This window comes from Zosterops lateralis (genome assembly GCF_965231275.1).
Source record: "Zosterops lateralis genome assembly, chromosome: 21".
In the NCBI taxonomy this organism is placed as follows: domain Eukaryota; kingdom Metazoa; phylum Chordata; class Aves; order Passeriformes; family Zosteropidae; genus Zosterops; species Zosterops lateralis.
Genome location: NC_139781.1, coordinates 1,734,955 through 1,752,041, shown reverse-complemented (window position 1 = coordinate 1,752,041; position 17,087 = coordinate 1,734,955). Strand labels below are relative to the sequence as shown.

At 47.4% G+C, this 17,087-nt stretch overlaps 1 protein-coding gene and 1 long non-coding RNA gene across 7 annotated transcripts in view; both read right to left on the bottom strand.

Moving 5' to 3' along the window:
• Nucleotides 1-3,716, bottom strand: part of LOC310917924 (phosphatidylinositol-binding clathrin assembly protein-like) — a 30,126-nt gene extending 26,410 nt beyond the window's left edge. For 3 of the 6 annotated variants that reach the window (XM_083876548.1, XM_083876549.1, XM_083876543.1), the window contains exon 1: nucleotides 1,156-1,300. In XM_083876548.1, coding sequence (XP_083732674.1) covers nucleotides 1,156-1,288 — 133 coding nt within the window. In that variant the 5' untranslated portion in view covers nucleotides 1,289-1,300. Of the gene's footprint in view, nucleotides 1-816; nucleotides 905-1,155; nucleotides 1,301-1,997; nucleotides 2,157-3,510 lie in introns of those variants that run through there. The other 3 variants (XM_083876552.1, XM_083876541.1, XM_083876542.1) reach the window with 3 other exon arrangements.
• Nucleotides 3,717-4,594: 878 nt separating this feature from the next.
• Nucleotides 4,595-6,441, bottom strand: LOC310917740. The gene is made up of 3 exons (XR_014591477.1): nucleotides 6,080-6,441; nucleotides 5,750-5,998; nucleotides 4,595-4,721 (listed from the first exon to the last, which is right to left on the bottom strand). It is a non-coding gene; the product is annotated as an uncharacterized lncRNA (long non-coding RNA).
• Nucleotides 6,442-17,087: the final 10,646 nt, after the last annotated feature.

Genomic DNA, 17,087 nt, shown 5'->3' with positions numbered 1-17,087 from the left:
TTTAAAAGGCATCTTTAAAAAACCAAATTGTCAGTTGCCCAGTTTTAAGGCTTTTAATTTCAACACAATAGCTGCAATGTTCACTATTGTAGTTTGGATGGCACCCATTCAGATCAATAACAAATGAAATATAGATTTGGCTGGTTTTAACTGTTTGATCCACGCCGAAAGCTCTCACACGGGCCAGCATGAGCAGATCAGTGTCACAGGGTCACACATCCCAACCATCCTCCAACAATATAACCCAGAACGCTTCTGCAGAGAGCCTGAACCAGCAGCCCTTTAGTACCATCAACTTGAATCCTGCAAAACTACCAGCCTGCCTTTGAAGAAACCAGCAAAAGGCTTCAAGCCTTTTCCTCTCTTTAATGGAAACACACACACAGTTATTTTCCTTTCACGACCTGGAGAGCGGGTATACTACAGAACCCACAAGGTTTGTGCACTTCTGAGCAGTCAGACGAACTCCAATTGCTACTTTATTACTAAAACCTGAAACGAGGCAACACCACTGATTTCTGTAGATTTCAGGGGTAATTCTCTGCATCTTTTGGTACAGAAAAGGAGGTTTTAACATACTAAGTCTAAACGCATTAGCGGCAATATACTCTCATCCAGAAGAAACGCACTGATAACCTACGCCCTTCCCTTTAGCTCGTTTTTAATCCTTTACCTCGTTTCTCGAGACGTAAGACAGAAAACTATGGTATTTTAGGAAATGTTCGAAATATTTAAACGGCTGTAGTCCACGAGATGCACGGAAGGACGAAACAGTGCTTTAAAAAATTAAATTCTGGCTTGCAACAGCAAACACACCTTTCCCCCAGGTGCCGGATTAATAAGCACCACGGTATCCAGAGCACAGGAGCTAAGCAGCTCTCACCGGGAACACCTCATGAGGCTGGAATATTTTCGCTCCCCGGGCCCGACAGGGTGTTACAAACCTCGCTCCCTCCACGTGGAAAATAAGTTCTGGAGCTCACACCAGCCAGGTCCGCCCAAGTTTATACGACACCCCCCCCCCAGGTGCCGGCGGCCGGCTCTCCCCTGTCCCCCGCCCTGCCCGGGGCCCGGCTGAAGCGCTGCCCCGAGCCTGAGCTCCAGCCCCGGGCCCACCCGGCCCCGGTCCCGGTCCCGCCGCCAGGTCCTACTCACAGTCCAGGTGCTTCTTCTTGGGGCCCATCACCTCGTGGGTGGTCGCCTTGCACACAGCCTTGGCGACGGCCGAGCCGGTCACGCTGTGCTGCGCCGCCGTGATGCGGTCGGTGATGGACTGCCCCGACATCATCGCCGCGGTCCCCCCGCAAGGCCGGGGCGGCGGCTCCCCCGCGGCCGGGGGCGAGCGCAGCTTCCCGGGGGAAGGGCGCCGGCGGCTCCCTCCGGCGGGAGCGCTCGCCCGGCTCCGCCTCAGCGGCTCCTGCCGGCCGCCGCCGCGGGGGCTCTTGGCGCTGCTCCGCGGAGCGGTGATCGCTCGGCTCCCGGCCCCGCTCGGCGCTGCCGCCTCCGCCCGCGGGTGCGCCCCGGCTTTCCCTTTCACATTACGCTCACAGACAAAATGGCGGCGGCCGCGGCGTCAGGTGACCGCGCGCCCGCCCCGCTCCCGCCCCGCCGCTGCCGAGCGGAGCCGGGGCCGACCGGAGCCGGGAGGGGAGCGGAGCGGGACCGGGAGCGGAACGGGGCCGGGAGAGGAGCGGGAGCGAGGCCGGGATCGGGATCGGAGCGGGGCCGGGAGAGGAGCGGGAGCGGGCAGGAGCCGGGGCCGGCCCTCACAGCGCGCCTCAGGTGTCCGCGGGCGGCGCGGCCGAGGCGCTCCGTGCCCTCACCGCCCTCAGCACCGCAGAGTCACAGAATCAACTTGTGTGGAAAAGACCTCTGCGATCATTGATTCCAACCTGTGACCGAATACCACCATCCTAACCGCACCATGGCACTGAGTGTTTTCTTAGAATCGGTGACTCCACCGCCTGCCTGGGCAGCCCATTCCAATGTCTAATCACCTTTTCTGTGAAGAAATTTCTCCTGGTGTCCCACCCAAACCTCCCCTGGAGCAGCTCCAGATTATGATCTCTCGTTCTGTCGCTATCTGCCCGGGAGAAGAGCCCACTCCCTACAGTCTCCTTTCAGGGAATTGCCCGCCGGCTCTTTGTTCCGTGGGTGGGTGTGAATAAAAAAAATAAAACCTGCCGAGCCGTCACGGCGATGTGGCGGTGGGAGAAGCACCGGCGGAGCAGCGGGGCCGAGCTGGGCGGGGGTGGCCGAGGGAGGAACGATCGAGGTGAGATTTTCCTCACAGATCACCGCGGTTTGGGCTGGAAGGGACCTCAGGGACAGTCCGGTTCCGTGCCCTGACACGGGCAGGACACCTTCTGCTGGACGCGGTTACACTCGTTTTTGCGGTGATGAGTTTTATCTTGAGGACTTTACTTTCAGAAGACACGTCTGGAAAAAAAAGTAAAATAAAAAAAGAGCCCAACTTCCCATGCTGAGCCGGTTTCAAGGGACTGTAGAGGCATTTATGTTGGAAAATGCTTCTGAGCTCATTGACCCTAAACCCACCACTGAGACCTGTCACCAAGTGGTGCGGCATTTACATGTCTATTAATCCCTCCAGGAGCTTGTTCCTGGGCTTTACAACCCTTTTGGTGAAGAAGTTTTTCATAATATCCAATCTAAACTTCCCCTGGCACAGCTGGAGGCCAATTGCTCTTGTCCTGTTGCTTGGGAGAAGAGCCTGAGCAGCAGCCTGGGTGCTGTGGAGCACTACTCACATGTAGCCAAACCACTGGTGGGCTCTCAAAACCCTGTTTAATGCCTGATAACCCTTTTGGTGAAGAAATTTTTCTCAAAACCTTTCCAGCTACTGATACCCAGCACAACCTTGTGAGGTTTGCGATGAGGGAAATCCATCCCAGCCAGAGCCAGCACTGTGACAAAACAAAAAAATGCAGCATCACTACTACTCAGTCAGAGCAAACACTCTTCCCTGGCCATTCCACAGAGTATTTTTTTAACTTCTGCATTTATAGTACACTAATATAAGTGTGAACACTCCTACAAACAGAAGATAGAACACAGCGATGGTTATTTTTACTTTGAGGTAAAAATACAAAAAGTAAGGAGAGTAAAAAGGAGGCAGTTGAATATGAGTGTTATAAACAAAAATCTAGCAGCTTCTGACAGTCAACTCGTATTTTAGGGTGCTGATTAAAACTGTATTGCTTACATTATCCCTAAAGTGAAATACTCCATAAATATGTGGGTAGACTGCCACACACCAACCTGTCTGCTATTGCAGTACACATATAAAAGTAATAAAGCAAGAAACACTTACATTCACAGTACTATGTGTTTCACTAGTACAGAAAACTTTTGTCTTTTTGTAATATTTGTATGTTGTAGAGTGTGTTTCTTACACCCAAGAGTCAGTGTAGAGCATGGCCACTTTTCTCACTCAGCAGTCTCAAGGACTCAGTTGGGTGGCTTTCAGTTCTGCAAATTGACTTGACTTACCTTCTCCTTCAGTGGCTTCAATGGTGTGGGACTCCACACAGCAGCTTTCCACTCCTAAAGGTTTCCTACAACATGACAGGTTCCATCAGTAAATAAAGCATCACATTTTCCATCTTCTGATAACTCATTCCATGGTAGTGCCTCTTGGGCACAATCTGCTTCCTCAGGCAATGCTTCAAATTCTCTGCCTCCTGGCCACTCCATGATCTGTTCCAGGATACCTGTGCAGTGGGGTGGAGCCTGTTCTAGGGAAACAACAATAGGGAAGCTGCCAACAGACTCCACGACCCATACAGAAGCTTGTAATTTATTACCTGCTGTAACTACTACTTTCTACAAATCTACCCTTGTCTTGGGTGCAAAATGGGCTGTGGTGGTTACATTGGCTGGACACCAGTTGCCCACCAAGCTTCTGTATCACTCCCCCTCCTCAGCTGGAGGGATGGGGAAAAATAAAATTAAATACTAGCATACAGCACAACCCTATGAGGGCTGCTGTGAGGAAGATGAACTCCATTCCAGCCAGACTCAATAAAGTGTAAAGAGAACAACAACAAAGGCAAGCAGGGTCAGCAGCAGAGATGTCTCTTTTGATACCATTGAAAAGCACAATAACACTGAGCAAATATTAGTGGTCCTATGAACTGGGGTGTGTAATGTTGTGAATGAAGGATTTCTACAGACCTAAGGGCATAAATGCATTAATACATGGTCACTGATATTAAATTATTGAACATTTCCTGTGCTGAGAAAAGTTACAACCTCTTTAGTCTGACTGGCAGCAGGCAATTTCCAGCTGCTTTATTTTTGTTTTAAGGCTTGTAGTTTCTGGGAAAAAAGTGATCTTGAATCTTCAAAGCCTGAGGGAACATCAAAACAGTAAGAAAAGAAGAGATGGAAAGATTAAATACACATTACAAATGTCTACGTCTCTTTGGGCCTGTCTAAACAGGGAAGCTCTTTTGCAATAAAGGAGGGTGTGAGCTGGAGCACAGCAGCTCTTCTGTACTACCTCCTCCCCCAGTAGGCACTCACTTATTTTGTTCTGTTTCAGAAAGTCTCAATTCCACAAAGAAGTGCCTGAGTTGTTTCCCATAGCCGTGGCTCTAATCGATGTGCTGGTCAGGCCCAAATCTGAGTTCAAATGTCCCTCTTCAGTCGGTGCATTGACTTGCTCTGGGTTCAGACCATCCTGTGCACCCCCTCCATACCTGCAGGTAGAATCACAGAATCATTTGGGTTGGAAATGACCTTTAAGATCATTAAGTCCAGGCATTAACCCAGTATTGCCACAGCCACCACTAAACCATGCCTTCAAGTGCCACATCTATGCAGCTTTTAAGTAACTTCAGGAATAGTGCCTCCACCACTGCCCTGGGCAACCTGTTCCGATGCTTGACAACCCTTTTGGTGAAGGAATTTTTCCTAGTATCAAACCTAAACCTCCCCTGGCACAATTTCAGGCTATTTCCTCTTGTCCTGTCCCTTGTTACTTGGAAGAAGAAGCTGTCCTTCAGGCCCTGATATCTGCCCAGACCAATGCAACAAACCTTGCTTTTGGTCACTCTCCTGCACCTTTAGTTCATTTTAGGAAAGAAGAAAAGTGGAAATTATATGTACAATTCACATCTCACTCATTTTTCTGCCCTCTGTTTACTATAGGGCAAGTAATGAAGGCTTCAGACAGGAAACGTGGTCCAGGCCTGGATAAATATAAATAGTGCTTTGGGATGGTGGCAGTGGAGGGAATGGATGGTTCTGGGCTTCTGCCATGACTGAGTGACACAGATGGTTTTCCAGGGAAATGAGTATTTTAGCAATGAGTAGTGAATATGCTGCAGGCTGACTGTACCTAGAGCCCTGGGAATGCAAACAGTTTAGCAGCAGGTTTGTCAATAAATACCATCTGCTCAGTAGCACTGCATCCAAAATATAGCAGAACCTACCTTACTGAAGGCTTTGTTTTGCTGATAGAGTTGAGACAAAAATCTAACAACTAAATTTTTTTTCAATACTGTGATTGTGATCTGAAATTATAAAACTAAATTTATTCAGGCTTGTTCAATGCCAGTTTAAACCCAGGAGAATTAAAATGTTGTCATTAGCATTTTTTCCCGGTGGCCAGTAAGACATCTGCATGGAGGAGTGAGCTGTAAACAAGGCTGCTTCCCTCTCAGTTCAGGCCACTGAACTGAGAAACACCTGGATTCCAGTCTGCCTGCAAGGGGAGGAAACAAACCATGGCAGCAGCAGAGATGGGATTCCTGAGGGCTGAGATTCCTGGGGCCGAGATTTCCTGATCCAGCACTCCTGATTTCCTGATCACAGTCAGGAATGGTGAGTCAATCCTTGCCCCAGCCTTTCTCCATGCAGAGGCACCAAGAGTACTTTGTTCTTGACTCCCAGGTTTCCATGAATTTTGCCAAAGCAGAGTGCTTTGGGGATGTTTACTGCTGTCAGGTGTGGTTGAAATTGGATGAGGAGGTTTCTGGGAGAGAAACAAGGCATCAGCATCATCTAAAAAGCCTAACTCCAGAAGTAGTTTCAATATTAGTTAACTAATTCTTACCTGAACAGAGACATGACAGGAAGAATCTCCACACACTGTTGTCCAGCTTGGATTTATGGGTACCATATTCTGCCAGTCTCTTTTAAAGATCTTTGTTTCCCTCTCTCTGAGTTGTGAAATGTTGATAAGAAATTGAGCTCCAGAACTAGGATTCTCTATAGCTGGATTCATTCAGACCTTGCACAACTGCAAAATATGAGAAGATCAGATCATGAGCCCCTTTCTCCAGGACCTCACCTCAAGAGACCCTGAGTAGTGACTGGGTTTGTCCCAGGGCTGTTTTTGGAGCCTACAAAATGCAAAAATTGTGCACAATCCCTGGGCCTTTAGGCCCCTTTTCCAAGCACCCTGCAGACATGCAATTTACGCTGAACAGTGTAGGAATGCTAAAAGCCACAGGCTGGTTTTCCCCTCTCCTGTCACATGAGGGAAGAAGGTCACACTTCCTCTGTCCCTCCCATCCAGCCCTGCCGAGGAGCAGTGACCTGGGGCAGGACTTGGCCCTGGGAGCTCTGTCTCCTCTTCCCAGCCATCTCCAACTTCTGCGTCTCAAACTCGACTGCTGGTGAAGTCGAGTTGCTGACTTTGTATAGAGAAGAGAGAAAAGAAAGAGGAAAAGAAAGAAAGGGAAGGAAAAACTAATCTGGAGTTATGCCACAGTTGCAAAAAAGTGCTGGGAGGCAGAAAGGCAGAACTCCCGTGGCTCTCATTGCAGCAGCTGGTTGCTGTTCCTGCCTTGAGGCTCCTCGTGTTCTTTGCAGGTGTATGGCTGTCAATAACAACATATTTGAGAAGATTTCTGATTTATTTCTGAAGTACTTCCCTGTGAAAGAGGTTCTGTCTGGTGAAGAAGCTGTTCTGGTTCTGTCTACTGAACAATTGAGCAAGGTTCATTGACGTCTCCTTTGCCTGACTTCTCTGTTTAACATTGCAATTCAATGCTTTTTTAAAAGGGAAGACAAAATAAATACTCCAATATGATGCAATTGGTGTAATATAATTACACCAGCCTGTCCTGGTTTGGTCTGTTACTTCCTGAGTAGGTCTATGAGAAGGGTTTTAAAAAGCAGGAACTGAGTACAGTATCTCATACAAATTCAGGGTCGAGGCTTAGGCTGGGAAGATTAGTCTTGGTTTAAGGGGGGAGGGTCGGTTTTGGCTTTGGGACTGTCCCAGGACAAACCTTGTTTATTTTCCAGAATCTTGTATGAGTGAGTGGGTGTGTTTGTGTGTACACTGAGCAGTTCTGATGCAGACAGTCACTGCTGATATTAGCAGACACTTTAAGAAGTGTAATTGTCACCTGAGGAATTGTACCCCTACTCCAAACATTTCAGAGGGTTTGGGTTGAGAGATGACCAATGTATTGATCCATTGTTTCCATCACCTTGGCATTCATTCCAGGGGCCTGTCTGTGACAGGTGACTCAGGGTGATAAGACAAGGTGTGATGCAGATGCTGGAGCTGTTTTGGAAACATCAGAGAATGTGTTTTGGAGAACCCTTGGTCAGGACCAGGAGAGCCATTCTCTGCCCTTACACTCATCATTTTAACTACAGACCAAAGAAAACCTGCAGAAACAAGAAAGCTAAAATCATCAGCCTAATAAAATTACCCAAATTGTGGACCAAAGCAGATTCACAATGTCTCCATCTCTGCCAAGGAAAAGGAGCATACCTGGCTTGGGGAAAAAGGATGTGGGGAGAGTGAGGGGGGGAGCTGATGGGGCTGTGCCATGGCAACAGAGGAAGGAGCTAGCAGCACAGCCTCCAAAAAAAAAAAAAAAAGTATATATATATATAACACTGCCAATGGAAATCAATCTTGTATTAAAATCAGTTTAAAGCACTCCTGGAAATTACAGCTCGTCAGGCATTAGTTTCACACCAAATAAATAAATTGGAACAAAAGATAACAATAAAAATGAGACATTTGGCTAAGCAGGAATCAATAGGGACAAAGCTGCAGATGCTTATAAAGGAAAATCTTCCATTTTGGTTCCTTAAGTGTGTCAGTGAAATGGAAGATAAGGGCAAGCCAGCACATATCTTTTATATAAATTTGCAAAAAAAAAAATCTCCCAAATAAACTTGGACAAATGAACTTAGGTACTTGTGAGATGCCATCAAGGCATCTGGCTGTGTTACCAAGTGCTCACAAGCCTCTGAAAAGCTGATCCTGAAAGGGAGAAACAGAATTAGATGCAAAGAGCACAGTTACAAGTATTTTGAAACTGAAATGCTTTTTTGGTTTGCAATACCTTGCTGATAGAATGAGCGCCAAGTCAATGCCATTGAAACACAATGGTTTCAAAGTGGTCCAAGGAATGGATTTTTCTTTTTAATGTGAGACTAATTTTTTTAATACAAACTAAAACCAAATAAAGATACTTGAATTTAGCATTTAGCAAAAGCATTAAGAATTTAACCAAACCTGGGGTGTTCACAGTGGTCACTGAGAGCCTTTAGAGACAGATGAGAGGCTGCTCAGAGTGGAGGAAGGGGCCTGAGCTGGTGTTGCAGCAGGTACTGTCACACGGGGTGGCTCCCACCGTGCACAACCTGCCTTTCCCACTTGTCCTTTTGTCTGTTTTATGGGAAATGCTGCATCTAACCAGCAGCCCCATGTGCCACAGAGCTAATAAATAAACTGATGGATAATTTTCTCTGGGTTTATGCCTGGGGACTGGCAGACCGAGTTCTCCAAGGCTGCAGCACAACTGTGTTGCTTAAAAGACATCAGAGAAGCCACACATTGCGAATGTTGTAACCACAGGAAAAACTCAAATGGAAGTTCATGCTATATTAAACACCAATGAATCCACATGAGAGAGAAACCTTAAGTGAAGAGTGGATTTTCTGGTGTCTAACAGCCACTGAGTCCCATTCAAGTGTGGTGGGTTTTTTTTTTTTTTTTTTTTTTTTTTTTTTTTTTTTTTTTTTTTGTTTTTTTGTTTTTTGTTTTTTTTTTCCCAGGGTTTAATTCATTCTCTTGCCTCTTTTTTTTCAGCCTGATTACCTGCTCTCACAAAATTTGCAAGCAAGACATTTACTTCTTTGAAAATAAGGTGGGCTCAAGAATTACTGTGAGTGGATGGATGGAGTGTGATCTCACAGGAAAACGTTGAAAATCAGATCCCATCAGCCTGGCAGGGTCGGGAGAAGCTGCTGTGCTGAGCGTGCAGATGAGAGAGCTGAGCATGGTATTTTTAGAAAGTCAGCCAAGCAGACAGTGCCACTTTCCTTTCTGTGCTCTTCCTTTCTTTTTACACAAGCCATCATCACGCCAGAGGTGAGAATGGGTGTACCAACCTATAAAATAGCTGGTTTCACTGGGTAGCATTGCTAGGGAGGTGAAGTTTTGTTACACTCTCCATTGCCTGGGAGGGACAAAAATGTCAAGGGCTGGAAATGTTTCAGGGCAAAAGAATGCTGAGCACAGGACAGCGCCCTGTGCTCCACAGGCAGCTGGCACAAGGATGCTCTGGCTGCTGCTGAATTTCCTGCACATTTCCAAAGTGTGGAACACAGACACGTTAACAGCACAAGCCCGTGCACATGCCTTGCTCTCAGCAAACATGGGTTTATTTCACCTTTCTTTGTGATCAGCTAAAACTAAAATGTTTATTAGCTGCCCGTTGTTACTGCTTTCACAGCTATGAATTGGCCTTTGCATTACAGTCAGTTGCTTTGGCTCCTATTGTTTTTTGAAGTATTAAGGTTATGGGGGCTGAATGAGTGTGCAGGCAGTGACAGAGACATTTGTGAAATGCCATCTGAAAAGCCATTTGCTGTGTTCTCCAACTACACCGTTGTGCCTGTTCAACAACATCCCCTCTTCCCCGGAGTTTCATCATCCCTACACCCTTAAACACCACAGTGTTTTTTTTTTGTTTTTTTTTTTTTTTTTTTTTTTTTTTGTTTTTTGTTTTTTTTTTTTTTTTTTTTTTTGCAAGAATTCCCCTTTTGTGTATAAAATTAATCAGCAAAAATGGAAAGGGGGTACTGACAACCCCTCATGAACCCCCACTTCTGACAGCTTTTTTTTTTTTTTTTTTTTTTCCTCTGATGAATTCAAGTGTAGGGTTTTGTATGCAAGTACACACACCATCTTAGTGATGGATGAGCCTTCCATTCCTCACCCAGGGCTGGGGTTGGTGTCACAGGGCAACATAGTCATGGGCACTGAGCTCTGCAGTGTCATGGAAAGAGAGTCTTTTCCAGCAGAAGGTGATGGTAGTTTCTGTGTCCCTTTTTTCATCCCCAGGAAAGCCACAGTGTCCCTGCATGAGGGGAGCAGCAAAACCCCACTGGAGAACTGATAGTGTCTCACAGCAGCTGTGAATTGAGCTCCTGAAGGAAATGGCATCACTTTCTTCTTCAGGCAGCTCCTGAGAAGGGCATGGGGCTGTGAGGACTGCAGAGGCTGCTGGGCAGCCAGAGAGGGTGTTAATTGCAAATACCATCATTGGGCCATCCTTCACCAGGGTGCCACCCCCCCGGAGAACCCCGTGGGTTTGGAATGGGCCAACATCAGAGCAGGATTAACTCTGATGGGTGCTGTGCTCCTAGGGTGATGGATTTCTTAGAATCTGGGCCTTGGAACACCATGGGGTGTCTGGGGAACCATCCAGCAAGCACAGAAATGCCAGTGCCAAAGGGTAAAAACTACTACATTAACATAGATGATTTTCTGCCTGCTTCAGAAGGTAAACCATGGCAAAAATGACAAAAACAGGGACTGCAAAGATTCTTGCATGTAAAACTGTCATGGAGAGGACAGCTGTGGTGCAGCTTGGGGCCCTTCCACCCTAAAGACTGGGTGTTGGCAGATTCCCACCCCATGGCTGGTGCAGCCAGGCTCAGAGCACCCTGTGCCTGGACACAGCCAGATACTGCTGGTTATCTCCCTGGGACAAGGAGCCCAGGACACTGCAGGGGAGATATTTGTACCATGACATTTCCAGCTCATGCAGTGCTCACACCTCTGCCTTGCTGTGTGCCCTGTGACAGCAGCAGTGGCACTGCTGGTGGTGAGGAGCTGCAGAGTTGATATCACCAGTCCCCGCCCAGTTCTGCAGTGGTGGCCACTTCTAGCAAACCAAAACTGATGAGCAATATTGCAGTGAGTCCCACAGACAACATGAAAACCTGGCTGTAGTCATCCATCACTGACCTGATCAGGAAACAGGAGCAAAATTTACAGGTGGCTGCATTTTATTTGTCTTACCCAGCCCTTAAATCCCTGACTCCAGGAGCCACAACATGGGCTCAGACCCTCAAGATACTGAAAGCATGAGACAGCATTTTTCCCACAGCAATAAATGCAGTTGAAAACTGGAAAAGTCACCAGGGCTGGTGTTTGGATCAAACCAGGGCTGGTTTTTTACCCTGTCAGAGCACAAGCTGCTGGTGGTCACTGCTCCTGGGCACCTCTGGGAGGAGGTGACAGGGAAAACAGGCATTTTCCTGTCTCTTTCAGCACAGGGAGGTGCTGGGGTGGGCACAGCCCCCAAGGTTTTGGTTTGCACAGGCACAGCAGAGCAGGCACTGGGCAGCCAGGCAGGCACAGAAATGGAAATTCTGGTCTTCCCACAGCAACAGTGCAGCTCCAGGCTGGCCCCACATGCTTCTGTGTGCCAGTGTAAGGGACAGATGTCTTCCGCTTCTTGAGAATATATCCATATATGTGTCCTCAAGTTATATATATATACACATTATAGAGATAAAAATCTTTTATACAGATAGAGGTCTGCTTGCTTTTCGGTCCCAGAATGTACTATTTCACTGGCAGTCCCTCAAGGCTGGGAGTCTTTCAGATGAGTTGCCAAGTGAAGAAGCAGGTAAGGGGACACAGGGAGGTAGAGGAGGAGGAGGTGAGCCCTGCCTGATGAATGTCCTTCAGCTCTGTCCTGTGTGTCTAACTTGGTGGCACAAACAACAACCCATACCAGAAATTCTGGCTTGGATAAATCCAAGGGTCTTGGTAGAAGCAGACTGGACATCATGGACCTTGGCAGTGGGCACTGTGGGGCTGGGAACAGGCAACTGCAGCAATGATTCTGCACTCAGTCTAGCCAAAACAGCACGTGGACTGATTTTGTTACCCAGCAGTTGATGAAAAATGCTCTTTTATGAGAAGTAATGTAGGTGAATTGCTTTAACTGGAGGGCCTAAGTCTTGGATTTCCCCTCAGCTCTGCCCAAGGCTCCATGAGTTACTGCTGGACTTGTTTCCCTGTGCTGTGGGCACATGTGGGTGTGCAGGGAGCCAGAGGAATTCAGCTGAACTTCATCCCCTTCAGTACCATCACCAACAAAATGTGGTCTGTGGTAACAGCATTCTGTTTATTTTCCTAAGAAATGCCCTCTTCAGCACTGAGGGGTAACATCTATTTGGAGACTTCTATGAAAATGACTCCAAACAACAGCTTGAGATCGACCACTTCCCCCTGAAAGGTTTCACAAGCTAAGATGGAAGATCATCATGTAAGGTGGCAGTGGAAGCTGTTCCTCTTCCCTGCCCTAATAGCAGGAGAGGCTGGATTTGGGCTTACCTGCACCCCCAGGTCTTGGTTGCAAGGACAAGAGAGAGAGACTGGCCACAAGAAATCCATAAAATCCACAATTCTCTCTCTCCCCTCTGGCTTTGCTTTGTGATGCTTCCTGAGGTTTGTGTCATGGATGGAGTGACACACTTCACCTGTAAGGGAGAAAGAGCAATATGGCAAGGTCTGCTTGATTACTTCCTGCAGAGAGGACAGGTCAGCCACAGGGGAGACACAGGATTCAAGAAGGACCCTTTGCATTCTAAACTCCTTTCTCAGGGGAGTCTGTGTGCAGCTGTGTCCAGACAGAGACACAGACTTGGTCAATGGTTCATGTCTGAAGGACTGTATGTGCCCGAGCAATTGTTCGTATCACTTAGCTAAGGTTTCAAAGTTTCAGCACACTTATTCTTAGTTCACTTCATCAGATATGACAAGAATTCTCTCAGCCTCGAGGAGTAGGTGTTCCCACTCAAGGGCAGCTCTGGTCCTGCAGCCTGCTGTGATGCAGGGGAGCTCAACAGGCACTGGGCTGCTGCTATTTATGGAGTAAGATGACTAACTTATGGTCATATTTACATTCCAGCTGTATTTTGGTTGGCACAAGCTCAAGCGGCCCTCAGCTGTTGAGCAAGACTAATGGCCCTTAGCTGTTGACATTATCTGTCTTCCCAGAGTCCAAGCCCACCACAGCCACCACTGGTGGCTATTGCTTAAGCAGAAACTGGGGGAGCTCATGGCCAGGGCTGGTTGGTAAAAAAAAAGCAATCACAGCACAAAGTATATTCCACAATCCCTGAAAGCCTTTGCCAGCACCAAGAGCTTTCTTTCACCAAAGTATTTAAAATACTTTCAAAGTATTTTCCTTTTTTCCTTCCCTCTGCTGTTCATGATGTGAACAGCAGACAAGGATTATCTCTAGACCTTTAAAAGGACAGATATTTGCATGCTTTCCAAGCCAAGATAAAAGGTGATGTTTTTGGGATGTGGAAGTTGTGTTGCCCTGAGCTCCTACCCCACTTAGCCACAGTCATCTTTGGACACCTTGTGCCCACCCTAAAGCTGCTGCCAACCTCCCACCAAGGTGGGATTGGATGTCCTGGAGGCTCCTGGGCTGTAATTTCCCCGTGGAAGCAGCAGGAAGGCACCAGGCACAGCAGGGCAGGGTTTGCATTTCGCTCAGCTCTGTCTCACCCTGTGCCTTGCAGCTTTCCCCGCTGGGTTTCCCCTGCCTGCCCTGCCCTTGGCCCTTTGTACTGGGGGGTTGTGGGGAGGGGAATCGAGCTCCTCCCTGGGAAGTGGCCACATCACAATTCTACAAACAGGTTGCTCAACCCTGGCCTGGAGTTACTGATCCCATCTCACACTGACTGCTGCTCTGCAGCCCCAGGAAACCTTTGTGTCAATGTTTCCCAAGCAGAGGACTTTGCTTGGCTGCAGTGCAAGTGTCAGAATTATCAGAGAAATATGATTTTTAAGTATTTTCTGACCATTCAGAGTTAAAAGCTTGTTGAGAAAGCACATCCCACCAGCTGCTAAGGCACAGTACTTCTAGGCAGAGCTTCTGGTGTAATATGATTTTTTCTGCCTCCTCCTGAGGCTGCAGGTTTTCCTCCCCCAGGTCCAAGACAGACTTTTCCCCAGGGTGGAAGCAGCTGGGTGTGTTTTCCTCTAGATCCACAGAGCTTGCACAGGGCTTCTACACCAGCAAAGCCAATTCCCCATGCTGGAGGCTGGTGGGCACACAGAGAGAGCTGTTCCCACAGCCAGGCATGGGCTCCATGCTCAGCTTTTCCCTGGCAGGACCTCGGGGATTTCCTCATGTCACAGAGCTCCTTGAACCTGCTGCTTCCCTGGGAAGGGAAGGCACCCACAGCAAAAATTATCCTGATAAACACAAGATGCATTTCTGGACTCTTTTTCTCTTTCTGAGTGTGCAGTTTGGATACAGGCTGGGACACAGCTGATTTTCTGTCTGTAGAGAGGATTTTCTGTGTCTGTGTTGGAGCAGCCAGGGTGAGGCTCTGCTCTCTGTGACACCCCAGGGGCCATGAGGGTGAGCCTGGCAGTGTCTGTCTCCTCAGGGGAAGCACAAATGGGAGCTGAAGAGTGGTGGAAGAGCAAATCACTCACACAGAATTATGTAGAGTGGGTACAGTTCTAAAGAGAACCACGGACAATGCTCTCAGGCACATGGTGACCCTTGGGGATGGTTCTGTGCAGGAACAGGAGCTGGACTCAGTGATCTTTGTGGGTCCCTTCCAACTTAGCTTATTCTGTGATTCTGTGATCTCTTCCTAGAAAAGATCCAGACTTTGCACAAGTCTGTATAAATGAGGTTTGGGGTTTCTCACCTACTCAACTTTTCTATGCAGTGCCTCATCTGCAGGATGGAAATAAATAATAATAAAAAAATGTAACCTCAGGGGTATAGCTGCTCTTCCCTTCACCCCCAGCTCCTGCACATGTTTCTCACCTCCTCCCAGTACAGACCAGACACTTTATGTGCTCCTCCCTCTGTTTCTTCCGTGAACTGTGGTCAGCAGAGTTAGCAAAACCTCTTTAGGAGAATTAACATTACATTTCCAATGGAAAAGGATGGTGCTTTCACTCACACATCTCTGTTTGTGCAGCCACAAATGTACAGGTAACCATAGCTGATGGAATAACACCAAAACACCATTTCCTCCCAACTTGATTCACAAAGGCTGAAGGTAAAAAAAGTAAATTCAAGCACTTTTTGAGCCAGTCCAGTCCAGCTGAGGATTGTGGAAGGATTAATGGTGTGGTCACTGGTGAGAGGAGCACAGAGAGATAGGCAGGTCTGCAGTAGAAATGAATGTTTTCATTGAGCCTTCATTGAGGGTATCATTTAACAGTCAGAGCTGTTTGAGAAAAGTCTGAAGAGGTTTATGGATGGTAGAGTGTGCCTTTGTGGTTTTTTTTTTTTTTTGTTTGTTTGTTTGTTTTTTTTTTTTTTTTTTTTTTTTCTTCCCTATTGATAAACAAGGAAAAATGAATTACTGACATTCCAAATTTTCATTTGGTGTACAAGTCAGATTCTGGGTGTGCTGACTGTGGAAATCCATCTTTATTTTTCCTCCCTGTCATTTTGTCTTTACATGTCATGCAAGTTCACTCCTGAGCTGTGTCTGGTGCATTGCCTGGGCAGGGGCAGAGCCCCCCCAGCACTGTCCTCTGAGGAGCACATTCCTTGTGCTGACCAGGCAGAACAGCATGGATTTCCTTCAGTGCCATTTCCTGATGATTTCTGACTAACTGAGGAGGAAGTTAAACCAGAGAAATGATGAATCTTCTATTTTTTATTTTAAAAACACTTTTAAAAGGACATTTCTTGTTTTGAACTGTAAACAGCCTGCCTTGCTGTCCTGCTGCCTGCCTCATCTTCATGGATGAAATTTACACCAAAAGCCAGATAAATTTTCTCCTGGGAAGCCATTAACATTTTGGGGGAGCTTCATTTGCCAGTGTCAGTACATTGGGCTTGCTCAGTGCTTTAAAATAAATTGTTCATAATCTGAATGAACATACTCTTAAGATGTGACTGACTGAATTATCTGCTTCTATGGCTGTAGGGCAAATCCCTCAGTCTGTGGATTTTTGGGGCCCCAAGGCACAGCCCTGTGAATCTGAGGCTGTTTGGCAGGAGAAGCAGCAGCAGCAGGAGGAGGCAGGAGAGGGTCAGTGTGTCCCTGCAGATCTCCTGGGGTGCTGTAGCTGGGCACAGCTGTGTCAGGGTAATCAGACCCTAGTGGGGATGTCCTAAAGCAGCTCAGGTTTGAAGGGGAACAGCTCAGAGCCTCAAACCGGGGTTGTGGACAGGGATCTCACAGCTCAGGTTTGAAGGGGAACAGCTCAGAACCTCAAACTGGGGCTGTGGTCAGGGATCTCACAGCTCAGGTTTGAAGGGGAACAGCTCAGAGCTTCAAACAGGCTGTCAACAGGGATGCCACTGTGGTGGGGAGATCCAAGCCCCACTAGGACTTCTTCTGGAAACTTTGTCTCCCTTTTTCTGATAAGCCTGGCTGCTTCCAGAAAGCCACATTAATGTTAAACAGAAATATGGAAGAGTTATGGAGACCTCAGGTGTTTAGGAATCCCTGTGTTGCTCAATCCTCCATGTGGTTCTGCAGAGGAATTCTCACTTTCAGGCTGTATAAAAGGTTGCACTTAAAGCTTGTCCTGAATTTTGATCTGGAAATTGAAAGGAAAAAGCTCTGTTTGGCTTCTGGCAGCTCCTCAAGTGCTTGCAGACACCTGCCAGTGCTGCCTCTATTTGATGTCTTGTCCTTTTCCTAATTGTGGAACTCAACAAAACACTCTGTGCCTTCCCAGAGAAAACCAAATGCTGGCAGAGTGACAGTCTCCTGGAGAAGGTGGCAGAATGGGAGGGATCTGTGGATTTTTTCCTTCTGGGGGAAAATACAGAGCAGGTCTCCCC